The sequence below is a fragment of the Grampus griseus genome (genome assembly GCF_964374135.1).
Source record: "Grampus griseus genome assembly, chromosome: 10".
In the NCBI taxonomy this organism is placed as follows: domain Eukaryota; kingdom Metazoa; phylum Chordata; class Mammalia; order Artiodactyla; family Delphinidae; genus Grampus; species Grampus griseus.
The window spans coordinates 37663778-37684231 of record NC_139004.1 but is presented as its reverse complement, the minus strand read 5'-3'; the positions used below and the strand labels follow the sequence as shown (position 1 = coordinate 37684231).

The following is a 20454-nucleotide window of genomic DNA, read 5'->3' as shown; positions in this document are numbered from 1 at the left end:
AAATCTTACCTTTAAAATACCTAACAGAAAGAAAACTCTAGTAGCCCTTGTTATCAGTATTTGGAAATGATTGTAATGTGCTCTGGGAACTTGGAAAAATGGGAATAAAATAGTTCTCTTAGTGTTCAAATGTAAAATCAACACATGATAGATTTTAGGAAAGATATGGAATATTGTCCTTAAAAAAAGGCAAAGGAGCACTCAACAGAATGGGATGGGAACTGGACTGAATATACAAACAGACCTGGAGAAAAACTGTGACAGTCAGAATGGTCAGTGTTGGTTGCTTGGTCAGTTACACAGTGTGGAAGCTCAGAAAAAGGCACTTTACTGAGTGAATGTTGGCGATGCCCTTCTGAGACTCTCAGGGCATTTTGTTATTTGATTTCTGTATGGGTTCACCTAGGGGAAGTAATTGTGCTAATTATATGAACTTCAGCTAGTTTGGTCTCTGTAACAGTCATTTCCAATTATAAATTAGTAGATGGACTTTTGACTCAGGGAAGAAAAGTGCTTATCCTGTGGGTTTGAGTGCTTTGATTACTATGACAGCATTTTCTCAATGTAAATTAATAATCTGACGTGATTATTGTTATTTTTTTATATAAATTTATTTTATTTATTTATTTATTTTTGGCCACATTGGGGCTTCGTTGCTGCACGCAGGCTATCTCTAGTTGCAGTGAGCAACGGCTACTCTTTGCTGCGGTGCACAGGCTTCTCATTGCGGTGGTTTCTCGTGTTGCGGAGCACAGGCTCTAGGCGCGTGGGCTTCAGTAGTTGTGGCACACAGGCTCAGTAGTTGTGGCTCGCGGGCTGTAGAGTGCAGGCTCGGTAGTTGTGGCACAGGGGCTTTGTTGCTCTGCGGCATGTGGGGGTCTTCCCAGACCAGGGCTCGAACCCGTGTCTCCGGCAGCAGGCGGATTCCTAACCACTGTGCCACCAAGGAAGCCCTGACATGATTATTATAAATCAGGTCCACAGATTTTGGTTATTAGCGGTACAGCTGAAAAGTGGATCCACTCTAGGAGTTTGGGCAAAATCATTTCTGGATCTTCCAGGTTAAGGATAGTCAGATTCCAACATGTGGTAATTTCACCAAGAAAAGTACCTCTTGTCCTATAATTCCTTTAATAGCTTGCTGGCCTGTTTGTCTGGTGGTGACATTAATAATATCACAAAAGAAGTGTTCAATTTCTAAAATCTGAACACTAATGCTATGGATAGAATATCCATCTTCTGCCTCCTTTCTTTCTACCTTAAACATAGCTTTAGCTTGGGTTCCTTAGCAATAAGCAAATGACTGAGATGGAGACTTCATCCACCTCCTGTGGTTCCGGCACTGAACTCACCAATGGACATTTGATGACATGATCCCAAAATTCCATAAATTATTGAAGCACAGAAAGCTGCATAAGAGATATTGAGAGGAGGAACCAGTTGCCTTGCCAGCAAACCAAACGTCAGGCCTGAAAAGCAAGATACTTTAAGTAAGCAAAGGTAGCCTGGCTTTTAAAAGTCACCTGAAATAAAAGCTGTAAAGAATATTTAAAATAAAAATGACCCATGTATACAGCTGACTATGGTAACAGAATCCCTTGGCATACAGCCCTTAATTAGTACTTTTTATTATCTCCTTTGATTTCTAACTTCTCTTCCTATTTTTTTTTTTTTTTTTTTTGCTGTATATGGGCGTCTCACTGCTGTGGCCTCTCCCGTTGCGGAGCACAGGCTCCGGACGCGCAGAGGCCATGGCTCAGGGGCCCAGCTGCTCCGCGGCATGTGGGATCTTCCTGGACCGGGGCACAAACCCGCGTCCACTGCATCGGCAGGCGGACTCTCAACCACTGCGCCACCAGGGAAGCCCTTCTCTTCCTATTTTATCACAAGCTCTTACACATCAATTCTAAATCATAGGCTTAAACACCTTTCACTGTGAGGCCTTCATGCAAATCATGGAAAGCAAACATCACAGCAATAAGACCTTTAATTCCAACAGCTCAGAAGAGCCCCATTCTTACCCCCAGTCTAGTACAAGAAGGCCCTAGGAATCCTCCAGGGCTGGAGAAAAAGCTGGAGAACAGGTAAGGATTGTCACACTTAACTGACGTGACTCCAAGTTGGTATGTGTTGTCTCTCTTGCATATGCCAACCACTCCAGTCTCTTCCTTCAGCTCCTTCTTCAATACTTACTTTCTTTTCTAAGAAGCACCATGAGAATTTGGAAATTTTGAGGCAAATGGATTAACATTCATGGTGTCATCCTTTGACGTCTCAAGTCCACAGCTCCTGCCCTGAGGGACTCTCTTCAATTTACATCATACCAGTGTGCTCATCAGAAAGCAGTTATGAATCCGGTGAGCCAATTTATTGCCTTAAACGAGCAAGGCTTTTTTTAATGGAAAAGTTTAAACTTATTGAAAAATAGAGTATAATGAACCCCCAAGTACCGATCACCCACTTCAACAATGGTCAACTCATGGCCAATCTTGTTTCATCAATGCCCCCATTCCTCTCCCATCCCATATTATTTTGAGGCAAATCCAAAACACTAAATCATTTCACCTGTAGATATTTTCAGTATATATCTTTTTTAAAAACACCCTCTTTTGAGTACAATACCATCATCACACCTAAGAAATTATTAATGGTTCTTTAACATCATCAAATATCCAGTCAATGTTCAAATTTCCCTGATTTCTCATACATGGTTGTACTGGTAGACCACCTCTAAGATGATCTACAATGGCTAATTGGTATTCATGCCCTTTTTTGAGCTCCACCCCTAAAGCATGAAATAACTTACTTCTAATAAATAGGCTACAACAAAAATGATGTCACTTTTGAGATTAGGTTGCAAGACTGTGGCTCCTGTCTTGGTTGCTCTCTGGCTCTCTCTTTCATTCAGGTCATCAGCTGCCAGAGTTGATTTCATGGGTGTGTGACCTATGCAATCACACAGTGCCCTGGGCTTAGAAAGGCTCCACACTTGTCTTAATGCTCTACTCTGACCATCTTGAAATTCTGGATAATTTCTGAACTAGGGACGCCGCATTTTCACCTTGCACTGGGCCTCATACACGGTCCTACCAGCAGCCGTGTTGTGAGGACACTCAAGCAGCCCATGTAGAGGCCCACATGGCGAGAAACCCAGGCCTGCCAGCAAACACGGGTGAGCCTGGAAGCTGATCCTCCAGCCTCAGTAGAGCCTTGAGATAACTGACAACTTGACTGCCACCTCCTGAGAGACCTTGAACCAGAGGTATGGTGGGTTTGGGGGTGATCTTTTAAAAAAGTTATTTGCTATTATATGTTGTGTTTTGTTTTGTTGATGTTGTTGTTGTTGTGCTTTCTTTCACAATTTTTGTGTTTATATCAAATTAGGTCCTCACATTAGTAGATATGTCTCTTGAGTCTTTTGTAATTTATAGGTTCCCCTTCCACATATTTTCCCTAAGCAAGCTTCAGTTGACTGCAAGTAACAGAAAACCTGCTCAAATCAGCTTGAGCAAAAGAGAAGAATTTTTTTTGACTGCACCGCCCAGCTTGCGGGATCTTAGTTCCTCAACCCAGGCTTGACCCTGGACCCTGGCAGTGAAAGCACTGAGTCCTAACCACTGGACCACCAAGGAATTCCCAAAATAGGAAATTTATTAAAAGAGGACAAAGGTCAGTTGGGCCTCATCAGAGACTGGAAACAGAACTAAAAAGCCATCAGGGTCCAGGCAGCTATCTCCCCATTCTCTTTGTCTCCAGGCTTACATAGTCTCCTGTCTTTGTTTCCAGTTTGGGGGCCATTATGAACAATGCTGCTATGAATATTCTTGTACATGATTCCAGGTGCACAGATGTATAAATTCCTCAAGATGATATACCCTGAAGCATAACTGCTGGGGCATTTACCAGAATATGCCAAACTGTTTTCCAAATGGTTGTACGATTTACATTCCCACCAACACCGTACGACAACTCCCATTATCTACATCTGTATTAGCACATGATACTGTCAGAATTTTTATTTTAGTGTGTATGAGTTAGTTAATTTCCACTTCTACTTCATTGATTACCAATAATGTTGATCAGTTTTACTTAGCAGTGCCTTACACATATGTAGGAATATATATATTATAGTCCTTTGTTGGGTATTCCATGGTTTGCTTTTCAACCTTCATCATGTCTTTGAATAAACAGAAGTTCTTAATTTTTATTTAATTCAACTTAACAGTCATTTCCTTTTAGGCTAGTGCTTTTTGTGTCTTGTTTAAGAAACATTTTCTACCTCACGACCATGAAGATATTCTCCTATATTATTCCAAAAACATCTTTATAGTTTTATCTTTCATATTTGGGTCTTTAATCTAAAAGGAATAGATTTTTGTGTATGCTGTGAGGTAGAGGTCTACAAATTGATTTTTTTATATAAGTATTCAATTGTTTCACATCATTTTTTAAAAGTCTGTTTCTATAGTGACACATCTGATACAAACCATGCAACATATAAATGTGTGACCCTTTTCTGTTCCACTGGCCTAATTGTCTAAGTCTGTAATACCACACCGTTTTGTTTGTTTTGTTTTTATATAAATTTATTTATTTATTTATTTTTGTCTGTGTTGGGTCTTCATTGCAGCATGCAGTCTTTCTCTAGTTGTGGCGAGCAGGGGCTACTCTGTTGCGCTGCGTGGACTTCTCATTGCAGTGGCTTCTCTTGTTGCAGAGCACAGGCTCTAGACACGCAGGCTTCAGTAGTCGTGGCACGCGGGCTCAGTAGTTGTGACTCACGGGCTCTAGAGTGCAGGCTCAGTAGTTGTGGCACACGGGCTTAGCTTCTCCGTGGCATGTGGGATCTTCCCGGACCAGGGCTCGAACCCGTGTCCCCTACATTGGCAGGCAGATTCTTAACCACTGCACCACCAGGGAAGTCCACCACACTGTTTAATTACTTTTTTTAGTAATTAGTCTAGTAATAGTTTTGTAATAAATTTAGCAATCCCCATTTTTATTGTGAAATATATAAATAGAAAGTTCATTAAAATAGATATTGAGCTTAATAAATATTTATAAAACAAACACCCATGTTATCCCCACCCAGATCTTTAATCACAACTCCATCCCTCCCCACAGAGGTATTCATTATTTTGACTTTTGTGATAATAATTTCTTTGCCTTTCTTTATAGTTTTACCACTGGTATACATATCCCTAAACAGTGTAGTTTGGTTTGTCCACTTTTGAACTTTATATTAATGGAATTACACAGTATACAATTTTTATTTCTGCTTATTTTTCTTATTATTATGTATATAAGCATCTTCCATGTTGCTGTGAGTTGCTTGAGAGTGCTCATTTTCCTTCTGTGTATTCCAATATACGTATATATGAATGTTTATTTATTCTTGCTACTTTTGATGGACATTATCTTAAACATTATAACTTTACATTCAGTCTTGATAGCTGGAGAAGCAAATCCTCCCATGTTGCTCTTCAAAATAATTTGCCTATTCTGGGAAAATGCTATCTTTCAATTAATTTAGGTCCTTATTAATATTTCTCAATAAAGTTGCATATTTTCTCTATAGAGGTCTTGCACATCATTTCTTAGTTTCATTACAACTTACTTCATATTTACTATGCTTTGGTAAATGGTATTTAAAATTTTTTTTTCACTTTCTGTTTCCTGCAGGTATAAAGGAATGTATAATTGATTTTTATTTACTCATCTTATATCCAGCAACTTTGATAAAATCTTATTAATTCTATTAATTTATCTGTAGATTCTTTTGAATTTTCTACATTAAAAAATACATCTCTATGGGCTTCCGTGGTGGCGCAGTGGTTGAGAGTCCGCCTGCCGATGCAGGGGACACGGGTTCGTGCCCCGGTCCGGGAGGATCCCACATGCCGTGGTGCGGCTGGGCCCGTGCGCCATGGCCTCTGAGCCTGCGCGTCCGGAGCCTGTGCTCCGCAACAGGAGAGGCCACAGCAGTGAGAGGTCCGCATACCGCAAAAAAAAAAAAAAAATCTATGAATGATGTATTATTTCTTGTTTTGCAATTCTTTACCCTTATATTTTTTTCCTTGCTTTAATACACTGCCTGTGAATTCCAGTATAATATCGAATAGCCCTATTTACTCTTTTTTTTATTGGCTGCATTGGGTCTTTGTTGCTTCACGCAGGCTTTCCCTAGTTGTGGTGAGCAGGGACTACTCTTCGTTGTGGTGCATGGGCTTCTCATTGCGGTGGCTTCTCTTGTTGCAGAGCACAGGCTCTAGGCGCATGGGCTTCAGTAGTTGTGGCATGCGGGCTCAGTAGTTGTGGCTCGCGGGCTCTGGAGCGCATGCTCAGTAGTTGTGGCACACGTGCTTAGTTGCTCCACATCATGTGGGATCTTCTTGGACCAGGGCTCAAACCCGTGTCCCCTGCATTGGCAGGCAGATGCGTAACCACTGCGCCACGAGAGAAGTCCCTGAATAGCCCTATTTACTCTTGATAAGCAACACGTAGCGTGAGGAGAAAGTCCTTTGAAATGTAGGGTTTCAAATAATTCACCAATGCAGGGAAGGTAAGAGAATTACTTGGTAACGGCCTGAGAACTAAGTGGTCTAAGTCTCAGTTAAGCTTAGGCCATGGAGAAACAGAGAGAAACCAAGTCTCCAGACTTTCCAAAACCTTAAAAAATTTTTTAATTTTGAACTAATTTTAGACTTATAGAAAAGCTACAAATATAATAGAGCATTTCCATATATACCTTACCTAGATTCCTCTAATGTTAACATTGTCATAATCATAGTATAATTATTGGGATCAGGAAATTAACATTAGAAATTTAACTAAATACTTTACTTGAATTTCAACAGTTTTTCCCCTAATTTCCTTTTTCTGTTCCAGGATTCTATCCACAGTTCCCTACTCCATTTAGTTGTTATTTCTCCTTAGTCCTAAAATCTGTTATAGTTCCTCAGTCTTTAATTGTCTTTCTTGACTTTGACACTTTGGAAGAGTATAAATAGATGAGCTATTTTGCCAAATGCCCCTCAGTTTGGGGTTGCTTAGGTTCCTTATGATCATGCTAAGGTTATACATTTTTGATGTGCATACTGCAGAAATGGTATTGTGTCCTTTTTAGTGCATGATATCACAAGATTCGTGATCTCCGTATGTCTTACTATTGGTGGTGATAGCATTGATCACTTGTTTAAGGTAGTTTCTCCCAGGTTCTCTACTGTAAATTAGTGGAGTAGTTGATAAATATCTTGAGGAAGATACTTTGAAACTATGCAAATCCTGTTACATAGATTGCAAACTTTTACCCACTAATTTTAACCTCTGTTAGTGGATTTTATCTCCAATAAGTATGACTGTAGTTTTTCACTAATGGTGATTTTCTATTTTCTTTCACATTTGTAAATTGGGATTCTACTGTAAGGAAGAGCCAGCATCTTTTTAATAAGGTTTTCATCATGCAGTATTTTTGTTTCATCTGAAGAAAATTATTAAGTCGTTAGGGCCTACCTGTTTAAATATAAGTAAAACTTTTGAATTATTTACACTACAAATTATTTCATTATTCACACTACTTAAAATAACACACATTCCCTTAGTCAGTCAGCAGAGTTGCTTGGATTCATTCATTCACACAGTTATGTAATCATTATTCAACAAATATCTTGAGTACCTACTATGTGCCAAATACTGTGCTGGATGCTAGGTATACTTATACATCCTAATGTCATTCTTATTTTGGTACGAAATTATACTGATGACTTGGAAATTTAGCAAAGAAATGTCCTCAAACTTTGACCATAAACGAAGGATGTTTCATAAGTGGTGTCAGTAGAGGACTCACAGGCAAAGCATCAGTGCCAAGAGTTCAGGTCTCTCATTTCAGCACCACACGAATGCTCTAGAGACTTTCTGATACTTTCCTGGAAGTGAATATACACATACAAATGGATCATTCTGGTTTGTATCTGCCATATGAAAAATTTAAAAGGTACTCCTTTATTCCGGGAATACAAGGCTAGTTCAATATTTTAAAATCAATTCATGTAATCCAGTCTAAAGGGAAAACTTTGACAAAATACAACATTCACTTATGATAAAAATTCTCAGCAAACTAGAAAAGATACAAACTTTCTCCACCTAATAAAGGGCACCTACAAAAACCCTACAGCTAACATCATACTTAATGTTGAACGATTGAATGATTTTCCCCTGAGATCAGGAACAAAGCAAAAATGTCTATTCTCACCACTCTTATTTAACATATACTGGAAGTCTTAGCTAGTACAATAAGCAAGAAAAAGTTATAAAAGCCATTCATATTAGAAGGAAGAAAACATAACTGTCTCTACTCACAGATGATATGACTATCAATGTAGTGAGTCCCAGGGAATCTACAAAAGATTCTTAGAACTAATAAGTGAGTTGCAGGATACAAGGTAAACACACAAAATTCAATTGTATTTCTATATGCAAACAATGCACAACTGGAAACCAAAAATGTTTTAAATTACCATATACAATATCTCTTCCAAAATGAAATACTTAGATATAAATCTAACAAAATATATACAGAATCTGTATGCTGCAAACTACAAATGCTGATGAAAGAAATTAAAGCAACACCTAAATAAATAAAGAGACTTATTGTGATCATGGAGTGGAAACTCAACATGATAAGATATCAATTCTCCTCAAAGTAACCTATGAATTTAATCAATGGCTATCAAAATCTCAGAAGAATTTTTTGTAGATATTGACAAGCTGATTCTAAAATTTGTATGAAAGAATAGTTAAAACAATTTCGAAAAAGAATAAAATTGGAGGAATCACACTACCCAATTTTAAGACTCACTAAAAAGATACAATAATTGACACATGATATTGGGAAAGGGGTAGACATATACATCAATGGAAGAGAATAGAGTCCAGAAATAGTCCCACAAAAATATGGCTATTTGATCTCTGACAAGAGTTCAAAAACAATTCATTGGAGAATAGTCTTCTTTAAAAATGCAGCAAAAAATACACCTTGACCTAAACTTCACAACTTATTTAAAGATTAACTCAAAATGGATCAGTTCTAAAAGTAAAGCATAAAATGTAAGACTTTTAGAAGAAAACATAGGAGAAAATCTTTGTGACCTGATGGTTAAGTGAAGAGTTTTTATATATGATAAGAAAAGTACAATCCATAAAAGGAAAAAAAATTGATAAATTGGACTTTATCAAAATTAAAACCTTTTGTTCTGCCAGAGATACTGTCAAGAGAATGAAGAGATAAGCTACAGACTGAGAGAAAATATTTGAAAATCACATATCTGACAAAGGACTTGTACTCAGAATATAAAAAGAATTATCAAAAATTAACAATAAGACTGGGCTTCCCTGGTGGCGCAGTGGTTGAGAGTCCGCCTGCCGATGCAGGGGATGCGGGTTTGTGCCCCAGTCCGGGAAAATCCCACATGCCGCAGAGCGGCTGGGCTCGTGAGCCATGGCCGCCGAGCCTGTGCGCCCGAAGCCTGTGCTCCGCAACGGGAGAGGCCACGGCAGTGAGAGGCCCGCGTACTGCAAAAAAAAAAAAAAAATTAACAATAAGAAAAAAATTCCAATTAAAAACTGGGCAAAAAACTTGAACAGGCACTTTGCCAAAGGGGATCGAAGGACAGCAAATAAAAACATGAAAAGATGTTCAACTTCATTAACCATTAGGGAAATGCAAATTAAAAACACAATGAGATACCACTACATATCTCTTAGAATGGCTAAAATAACAGATACCAAAAAGTAGACCTCATCAAAGTTAGTAATTTTGCTCTGTAAATACTCTGTTAAGAGAATTAAAAGGAAAGTTACAGACTGGGAGAACATATTTGCCAAACACAAAAGACAAAGGACTAGTACCTAGAATATATAAATAACTCTCAAAACTCAAAAGTAAAAATGCAAACAGTCCAGTTAGGATATGAGCAAAAGACAAGAAGAGCCATTTCATTAAAATGTATAGATGGAGAATTAGCATATGAAACGATATTAAACATCATTAACCATTAGGGAAATGCAAACTGAAACCACAATGAGATCTCACTACACACCTATCAGAATGGCTAAAGTAAAAACTAGTGACTACACCAAATGGTAGTGAGGATGCAGAGCAACGGTATCACTCACACATTGACAATAGGAATGTAAAATGATACAACCACTCTAGAAAATAGCTTGGCAGTTTCTTAGAAAATTAAACATGCCAACTACTATACAATCCAACAATTGCACTCCTGGACATTTATCCCAGAGAAATGAAGACTATGTTCACTAACCTACATACAGATGTTCATAATAGTTATATTTGTAATAGCCAAAAACTACAAACAATCCAGATGTCTTTCAAGGGTGAAATTTTAAGCAAACTGTGGTATATCCATACCATGGAATACTACTCAGAAATAAAAAGGAATAAACTATTGATACACACAACAACCTAGATGAATCTCCAGAGAATTATGATGAGTGAAAAAAGCCAATACCAAATGGTTACACACTGTATGACTCCATTTATGTAACTTTCTTGAAATGATAACATTATAGAAATGAAGAAAAGATGAGTGATTGCTAGGGATTAAGGAGGGGATGGGGGCAGAGAGCAAGTGGGGGTGACTATAAAAGGGCAATATGAGGGATCCTTGTGGTGGTATAAATGTTCTGTATCTTGACTGCATCAATGTTAACATCCTGATTGTGAGACTGATCTATAGTTTTGCAAGATTTACTACTGACGAAAGTGGGTAAGGGATACAAGGGACTTCTCTGTGGTTTCTTACAAATTCATGTGAATCTATAGTTAACTCAAAATAGAAAGCTTAATTTTAAAATACTGACAATATCAAGTGCTGACAAGGGTGTGGAGGAACTAGAATTCTCATACATTGCTGGTGGAAATGTAAAATGGTAGGTACAGCCACTCTGGAAAAACAGTGTGGCAGTTTCTTACAAAGTTAAACATACACTTCCCATATAACCAACAATATCACTCCTGGGTTATTTACCCTAGAGAAACGAAAAATATTTTCAAACGAAAACCTGTGCATGAATGTTCACAGCAACTCTGTGATGGCCCAAAACTGGAAACAAAATGTTCGTCAATAAGTGAATGATGGACAAAAAACTGTGATATAGCCATATAATGGAATATTGTTCTACAATAAAAAGGAATAAACTATCAATGCACATAACAATTTGCATTAATTTCAAAGGCATAAAGCTGAATTAAAGAAGCCACCCTTCAGAAGTTACATACTGTATGAGTCCATTTACATGACATTTTCGAAAAGACAGAACTATGGTGATGGAGAAGAGATCTGTGGTTGCCAGGGGTTAGAAGTTAGTGGAGGATGTGACTAAAAAGTGATGGCACAAGAGAGTTTTGGGGCTGACGCAACTGTTATGTAACTTGACTGTGGCGTGGTTATACAACCCTATACCTGTGTTTAAATTAATAGAACTGTATGAAAGAAGTAAATTTTACTGTATGATAATTAATTAATTATTTTAAAGGGATCCCTTTTCTCCAACTAACAGCCCTATGCCAGAGTTGGATTTCAGCTGCCACTGGCCCCTTTGGTTGGCTTCATTTGTGCTTTACAATCACAAGTTTCAACACTGCTTGGTTTGCCCCAGAAGAAGAGAGAAACAGAGGTGTTTAAAGACTACGTAGGGAATTGTGAACTACTCTGAGTAACGGATTAACACAAAATCCTTTCTCTTTCTCTGATCAAGTTGATCTTGGGTTAACCTTCTAGCTCTGTTTCTTTGGAAACCTGATAATGGTGGAAGGTCAGCTGTGTTACCAGCCAACATTAGTTATGGTAAAAGGAGCCTGATTAGTATATTCTACCTGGACCAAGGGGACTATGAATTAAAGATTAATATCTTGTGGGAAGCCTTAGTTTTGAGCTTCTCAGAGCACAATGACTCTTGTAACTGGGCATGTCGCTGTGGGACCCATGGAGGCATCAGTTATGGGAATTACAAGAGATGTTGGTTTCTATTTGGGAAATGGGGCTTCTAAAGCCCGATAGCTCCCGCACCTATCTGTGTGATCTTGTTGTGTCATATCTGAACTGCCGTTTGTACGAGCAAAGAATAACCCCTGTACTGCTGTGTGTGTAACTTGCTGAAGGGAAGCTAGCATGCTGTGTTTCCTATCCTTCACCTTTTTAAGTAAAACCAATGCCAAGTGAGATCTATTGGAGTGAGCATAAAATGACTAGTTGAGCAAAAAATGACCATGAGCAGGCATTACAAATACTCTAGAAGGTATCAGGGGTCTAAACTAAACTGAGACTTTTGGAACTACCCTAGAAGAGTTAGAAATTTGGCAGGTAAGGAAACAAATGGTAATGATGTGAATGGAATTCACATTTTTTTTCTATTCATCTAGCACAAGTAATTTGTTTACTCTGGGCAAGTGACCAGGTCTGGTGTATTGTCTTTGGGTGAAAAATCTTCGTATCTTTCTTACCTTGGGGAACTTGCACGAGGCCAACACTTATCCCAGCAAGTAAGTCTCCAAGAAGCCAATCCTTGAATCGATAAAAACACATCCACTCTAGGAAGGGAAAGATTGTAAGCATGCATCTTCGAAACTTGTACCATGAGCAGCTGTGAGAAAGAACAGAGACTTGATTAGGTTCTCCAAAGAAAAAGCCCACATGGCCAAGAAAAGGCATTGTGAGTACCTTCTTCTTCCCCTACAACAGAGTTTCTTTCAACACTACTGATATTTGGACATATTGGACTGGATAAGTCTTTGTTGTGAGTCTGTCCTGTGCATTGTAGGATGTTTAGCAGCATCTCCGATCTCTACCCATTAGATGCCAGTAGCATCTCCTCCCCTAGTTGTGACAATGAAAAATGTCTCCAGACACTGCTAAATGTTCCCTGGGGGACAGTATCAACTTCAACTGAGATCCGGTGCCATATGTATGACAAGAACTAGGCCTTGTAAGTCCAGCATATGAATCAGGCCTGTGGTTTTACAGAATGTTTGAAAAGAATTCAACCTACCAAAATTTTCCAGTAGAAAAATGGACTGTTATGGCTTTCTCTTGGTAAGGATAGTGTTTTGAGATGTGCTGTTGGTGGGTGGCAGAGAATTAACACATTCACTTCATTCCTGTATACTAAAATTTTTACCAAGCATTAACTCTACATGGCTTTGACCTGTAACATGCAGAAATTTACAGAAAATATAGAATATGGAGTCTTGTGCTTATGGCATTAGCCATGGGAAAAAAGGGAATAAAATAAGGCCTTATTATCTTTTAACCCAGTGGATAATGACCAGAAGCAATTTTGTTCCCTAAGGGACATCTGGTAATGTCTGGAGACATTTTTGATTGTCATGACTCGCATCTAGTGGGTAGAGGCCAGGGATGCCACCAAACATCCTACAATGCACAGGACAGCCCTCCACAAGAAATGATTTCACGGTCCGAAACGTCAACAGTACTGAGATTGAGGAAACCTACTTAAACCTTTAGATCATCAAAGCAGCAGAATCATTGTAAACCAATCAATCAATCTGTTAATCAATTAATCCACTAGTAAAGCTAATATGGTTTTTTTTTTTTTTTTTTTTTTTTGCTAATATGGTTTTAAATTGCTTTTTGCTATTTATATCTCATTATGGGCTGAAAACAAAGAGTATGGAGATTTTTCATGTATGAGCTATCTCTGAATAATTGCGATTTGACTGTAGCAACAAATATAACTTCAGTGTATGCAAGGCTAAAATGTGTGCTCAGAAAAGAAGTAATTTCAACATGCTTGACTCTAACAACTATGAGCATTACAGTCCCTAAGCTAATTAAGGCCAAAGAAGTGTAAATGTCTTTGCCAAGGTCACAGTAACAAGTGTGGGTAGAACTGGGGCTAGAATCCAGATTTCGTGATTTTTAGTTCAGTGTTCTATCCAGTCTATTACCATCACAGTTCCTATCGACAGCTGTTGAATTCTGCTCAGGAGCCAGAAGCAAGACCATAGGTTTAGAAAGAACAACATATTGCTATTTTTATGAGAATCCCTGGGTGTGGAGAGTGTGCTGTCTCCAATTACGGCCCTCTATGGGGGAGAATACAGCATGGCATTGGGACAATTTGTTTCTGCATCTGGTCCAGTGTCCCTTCCTCTCCATGTGCCACCCTGGAAGACCAGCGACTCTAGGGAGAGTCATCAAAGCTCTCTGACATGGCAAAAAAATAAAATGGACATGGAATAATGAGGACCTAAGACTGACAGGGATCAAGGAAGGAGTTAGAGGAACAGAAACTGAAGCTGGTGGTGGAAGAGTTATAAGCACTTCGACATGAATCTGGATCCTAGTTAAAGCATCTTAAAAGTGAGGAATGTAAGAGTTGATGTGAAAGCACAGGGGAGATTTTTTTAAAGAGAGGGAGTATTGCAGTTGGGTAACTAAAAGGGAGAAAATGAAGGAAGATATGAGGTTTTCTGCAGAAAGGAAGAGATGAAATTAAAAGATTATTATTATTATTTTACTATTTGCTAGGTGCTTTACAAATATTCTTTAAATCCTCACAATTGCCTTATAAGGTAGGTGCTTTTATCATCCCCATTTTATAGATGAGGCTACTGAAGCACAGTAGGCATGGATAGCTTACCTAAGGTCACACAGTTGGAAAGCAGCAGAACTGGGATTCAGAACCAGGCAATCTGGCTTCTGAGTCTTGCTCTTAACCACAGTGCTGTGCTACCTTTCAGGTTAAAATTCAGAAGTGGATATAACTGTTTGTTTTAGAAGTAGGGAATAAGCACTGCTATAAAAACCCATGGGAGGCAGTGTGGGTCAGATTTAAGGGTCTAAGGATAGGGCAGCTGGAGGGGAGTAAGGCTGAAATTTCTTTGGTAGTACCTGTTTATGATGAGGTATAAGTCAGGAAAAGATTATCCTTTTGTAGAGACAAAACCAATGTGGCCCCCAAATGCTCTCTTTGATATATGACCTCTGACCCATCCTGGAGCAGAAAAAATGAGAGTTGTGATATAGGACAGGGGAGTGACATCCAAAACCACAACTTGCAAACGGCAGCATATGGGCAAAGGAGAAGGCTCAGAGGGAGGAAGGTCTGCAATAGGGCTGCGTGGAGGCCTTCTTCACTTGTCACCTAACTCATGCCAATTATGAGTGATAAATCAAGGAACAAGAGGGACTAATAAATCTGGAGTGTGAGTGAGGACAGGTTGAGTAGTTAGGGTTAATATCATGATGTAGGTCACAAAGGGTTTTTAACCTGAGGTCCATGGATGATCAAGGTGTCTCTAGATAGAATTCATGGGGATATGTGACTTTAGGAAAAATTATATCTTTATTTTCACTAACCTCCTAACTGAAATGTAGCATTTCCTTCAGTTATGAACACTGACAACAAACCACAGTAGTATCAGCAGAGCTTGACTTCTTCACCAATAGAATCACAAATATCTTCATATTACATTAAAATTGCTGCAGATACCTTAAAATAGCATTTATATTCATCATTACTTAGAAAGTATGGTAGTTATTAGACCCACAATCATTAAATATAATTTTTGGATATTTTCATATTTTGATAACTATATTTCAATATAACTGGTTTCCTTTATAATACTATGTATTTTATGCATTTAAAAATATTCTGGCCAAGACCATTCAATGGAGAAAGAATAGACTCTTCAACATATAGTGCTGGGAAAATGGGATAGCTACGTGGAAAAAAATGAAGCCAGACTCTTACTCTATACCGTATATAAAATTAACTCAGAATGGATCAAGGATCTAAATTTAAGAGCTAAAACTATAAAAGTCTTAGAAGAAAACAGGGGAAAATCTTCATTACCTTGGATTTCACAATAGTTTCTTAAATATGACACAAAAATCACAAGCAACAAAAGAAAAAAATAGATAAATAGCATTTCATTAAAATGAAAACTGTGTACACAGGACACTATCAACAGACAACCTACAGAATGGGAGAAAATATTTGCAAATCATATATCTGATAAGGGTTTAATATCCAGAATATATAAAGAACTCCTATAATTCAACAACAAAAAGATAAACAACCTAATTTTTAAAAGGGCAAAGGAAGTAAATAGACATTTCTTCAAAAAAGATTCACGAGTGACCAGTAAGCACATGAAAAGATGCTCATCATATTTAGTTATTAGGGAAATGCAAAAAAAAAAAAAAAGCAACACACAATGTGATACCATTTTACACCTACTAGTATGGCTATAATTAAAAAAATGGAAAATAACAAATGTTGGAGAGGATATGGAGAAATTGGAACACTTGCTGATGTGAATGCACAATGCTGCAGCTGCTGTGAAAAAAAAATTCCTCAAAAAGTTAAACAGGGGCTTCCCTGGTGGCACAGTGGTTGAGAGTGTGCCTGCCGATGCAGGGGACACAGGTTCGTGCCCCAGTCCGGGAAGATCCCACATGCCGCGGAGCGGCTGCGCCCGTGAGCCATGGCCGCTGAGCTTGCGCGTCCGGAGCCTGTGCTCCGCAACGGGAGAGGCCACAACAGTGACAGGCCCGCGTACCGCAAAAAAAAAAAAAAAAAAAAAAAAGTTAAATATATGATCCAACAAGTCCACTCTTAGGTGTATACCTAAAAGAATTGTAAGCAGGGACTTGAACAGATACTCCTATGCCAATATTCATGGTAGCATTATTCACGATAGACAAAAATTGGAAACAACCTAAGTGTCCATTAACAGATGAATGGATAAACAAAATGTGGTACATACATACAATGGAGTATCATCAGCCATAAAATGAAATGAAGCACTGATCCACGCTACACCATTGTGCTAAGTGAAATAAACCAGACATGAAAGACAAATATTGTCTGATTCCATTTAAATGAAATATTTAGAATACACAATCCATAGAGACAGAAAGTAGAAGAGAGGTTACCAGGGGCTGGAGGAGGGGGAAATGGGGAGTTATTGCCTAATGGGTACAGAGTTTCTGTTTGGGGTGATGAAAAAGTTTTGGAAATAGATAGTGGTGATGGTTGCACAACAACGTGAATGTCATTAATGCTGCTAATTTGTACACTTTAAAATGGTTAAAACCACAAATTTTATATTATATATATTTTACCACAATTTAAAAAAGTAAAAAAAAAATTATTCTGAAGGGATGTTCATTAGCTCTGATAGACTGCTAAAAGGTTCACAGCACAAAAACAGGTTACGAGCTCCTGAACTATAGGGTTTACATAGTCATTCTGCTATCATTAATTATTTCACCACGGTTGCTTTTGTTGTTGTTGTTAGGAGACTGGCAATGGTGGTTAATCAAACAATGTATTTATTAAATACCATCCCTAGATGCTGTGGGGGACAGCCAAGGTCTTCATGTCCATGAAGTTTATAATCAACAAGGTGCTAGAAGGGACTTCCCTGGTGGCGCAGTGGTTAAGAATCTGCCTGCCAATGCAGGGAACACGGGTTTGATCCCTGGTCTGGGAAGATCCCACATGCCACGGAGTGACTAAGCCTGTGTGCCACAATTACTGAGCCCACATGCCACAACTGCTGAGCCCATGCACCACAACTACCGAAGCCTGCACACCTAGAGCCCGTGCTCCGTAACAAGAGAAGCCACCGTGATGAGGAGCCCGCGCAGCAACGAGAAAGCCAGTGTGCAGCAACAAAGACCCAACACAGCCAAAAATAAAATAAAATTTTAAAAAGTAAAAAAAAAAAAAAGAAGGGGGCTTCCCTGGTGGTGCAGTGGTTGGGAGTCCGCCTGCCGATGCAGTGGACACGGGTTCGTGCCTCAGTCCGGGAAGATCCCACATGCCGTGGAGCAGCTAGGCCCGTGAGCCATGGCCGCTGAGCCTGCGCATCCAGAGCCTGTGCTCCGCAATGGAAGAGGCCACAACAGTGAGAGGCCCGCATACCGCAAAAAAAAAGAAGGTGCTACAAGACAAACCACAAAAAAACTGTAGAGGAATTATGCAATAAGCTAAGGGTTCTGATGACAGGAATTCAGAGGAGGAAAACAGAAGTAGGCACCAAAGGTGTCAAGTAGAGTTTTAGGGCTGCCAGCTTGGTGGCAGCTGAATGATCGCACACACGCACCGGCACTGGACATGGTGACTGACGGTGCTGATGTCGATGTCCAACTTCCCAGAGAAAGCGGTCTTCCTTCTGTACTCCTGTTGAAAGTTCTCCTCATTGTACACATCTCGCTTCACATCATACATGAAAGAGTTTTGCCTGTATCTAGAGCCCAAACTCTGGAAGCTCCTCTCTGGTTGCATCATTCCTGGATAAGTGGAAAGAAGTTAAACAAAAGAGCTTTTAAAAAGTCTAGATCCTTGGCACATTTTTATGGAAATAAGCATTCCATTTATTGTATAATTTTATACTTAAAACAACCCTATAAAGAAAGCAAGGTATATATTATTTTCATTTTCAAAATGGAGAAACCAAAGCCCAGAAGTTTAAACAACCTTGGTTTTTGAATAATTAGAGTCAGGACTAGAACCCAGGTGTCCAGCTAGAAAGCCTAGTTTTCTTTATATTCAATTATGTTGCTATGTTGCAGGGGAAAAGATTAAGAGGTAAAAGTATAATCACCAATTTTCACTGAAAATGCTAAGGGTTAAAGGGTCAACATAGTGTCTTTTAACTCCTTTTCTCTCTAAAATAGCATCCATCATTATCCCTTTACCCTTTTCCTTTCTTCATAGAACTAACCAGTACCTGATTCAATATTTGTCTATTTGTTCATTGTCTGTTTCCCACACTAAAATGTAAATCCAAGAGGCAGGACTTTGTTCATGGCTGTATCCCCAGAGCCCAGGATAATGCCTGACGCTTAGCAGGCCCTCAACAAGTATTTCTTGAATTATGGTCAAGTATCCAGTTAGTGGCATCATGATGTAGCAGAAAAAGCACTGCACAGGATATCAGGATTCTGGAGTTCTAGCCCTGGCTGTTTTTCTAACTAGCTGTATGACTGGGGGCAAGTTTCTTAGAAAGTGAATTTCAGTTTCCTTGTCCATAAAATGACATGGTTTGACAATATGATCTCTAAGGTCACTTTAAGCTTTAAAAATCTGTAGTATCATCCTGTTGTTTTAAAAAGAATGAGAAGAAAGAGTTAATGAGGATGGATATAGATCCATCTCTGGGAGAAGGTATAACTGTTCTTGATCATCTGTGTTTTTGAATAATAAAAACAGCATGAACTCTAATATTCTTCCACACAAATGTGTAAAAAGTATACATATATATATTTTGCATAGTTATAAAATATATAGGTAAACACTCAAATTATGCAGATTACACAAGTAGTTCTTGTATAGGTGAGGCTGCAAACAAGTTCAATGTATCAGCAACATTTGTTTTCCATCAGAATTATCCTGTATCTTCAGCAGCGGAAACATTATCAACACCAACATTTGTAGAGCACTTATTATATACCAAGCATTGCACTAGATTTTTTTCATGAGTTATTTCTTTTAATTCCAACAACAATCCTAGTACTACTATTATCCTCATTTTATAGGTGATAAAACTGAGGTTTTGGAAAAGTTAGGTAACTTGACCATAGTTATATAATGTATGTTTATTCTCAAAGCATTGGGTAGCAGGGGTGAGCTGTATAACACTTATGAACTAATGATCACAAATTCAATAAAGTGAGTGTGGTTAGGGAATACAGAAGAGGATGGAAGAGGTATTTTACAATGTATTAAGAGAATCAGTACTTCGTGTCTTACAGAAAAAAAAAGCAGAACTGGACACTAAAACATAAGTAATATTTTTCCCTTTCTTTCCTCCACCCATAGGAATATTGATCCAGTCTTCCTTACTTTTCCTATGTAATCTTATAATAAACTTCTATGACTAGAATATATCTGTTCCTGGCAACTGAAAAGACCCTAATTAACTTGCTTATTATATTGAGATTATAAAAATTGCCATCCTGGGTTAGATGCAGTGTCTAGAATCCAGCATTTTGTTTCTGAAAGTAGCACGAAGCAGGCATGAAGCAGGCAACATATGAACATCAAGCATAGTGGAAACAGTGGGCCTGGGACAGGTAGCTGCAGCTACTCAACTGCAGCAATTGTTGCCATGGGTCATGTGGGGTCCAGCATGGCCAGATCTGATCTTTTCCCAGAGAAGTCATAATTCCAGATTTTTATGTGAAATCTTCTGACTTTTAAATGTTGTTGATTACCTTACATATTTTTAAAAACACAGTACACCTCTAACAAAACATCTCTGCAGGCTAGATTCCTCCCATCACAAATTATAGCTTATACCCCAAGAATTTCTCTCTCTTTCAAAGCTAAAGCATTTATGTTTTCTGTTGTCGCACCCTTAGGAGGTATTATATCTCATCAGTTCACTTATGGAAAGAA

General features: G+C 38.5%; 1 protein-coding gene across 1 annotated transcript in view; it reads right to left on the bottom strand.

Moving 5' to 3' along the window:
- The window catches only part of SLC26A8 (solute carrier family 26 member 8), a gene marked incomplete at its 5' end in the record, with an annotated part of 72269 nt that extends 53927 nt beyond the window's left edge, over positions 1–18342 (bottom strand). Inside the window, 3 exons of the mRNA XM_082664334.1 lie at positions 1353–1469; positions 12524–12663; positions 18158–18342. Coding sequence (XP_082520460.1) covers positions 1353–1469; positions 12524–12663; positions 18158–18342 — 442 coding nt within the window. The remainder of the gene's footprint in view (positions 1–1352; positions 1470–12523; positions 12664–18157) is intronic.
- Between the last annotated feature and the right edge of the window lie 2112 nt (positions 18343–20454).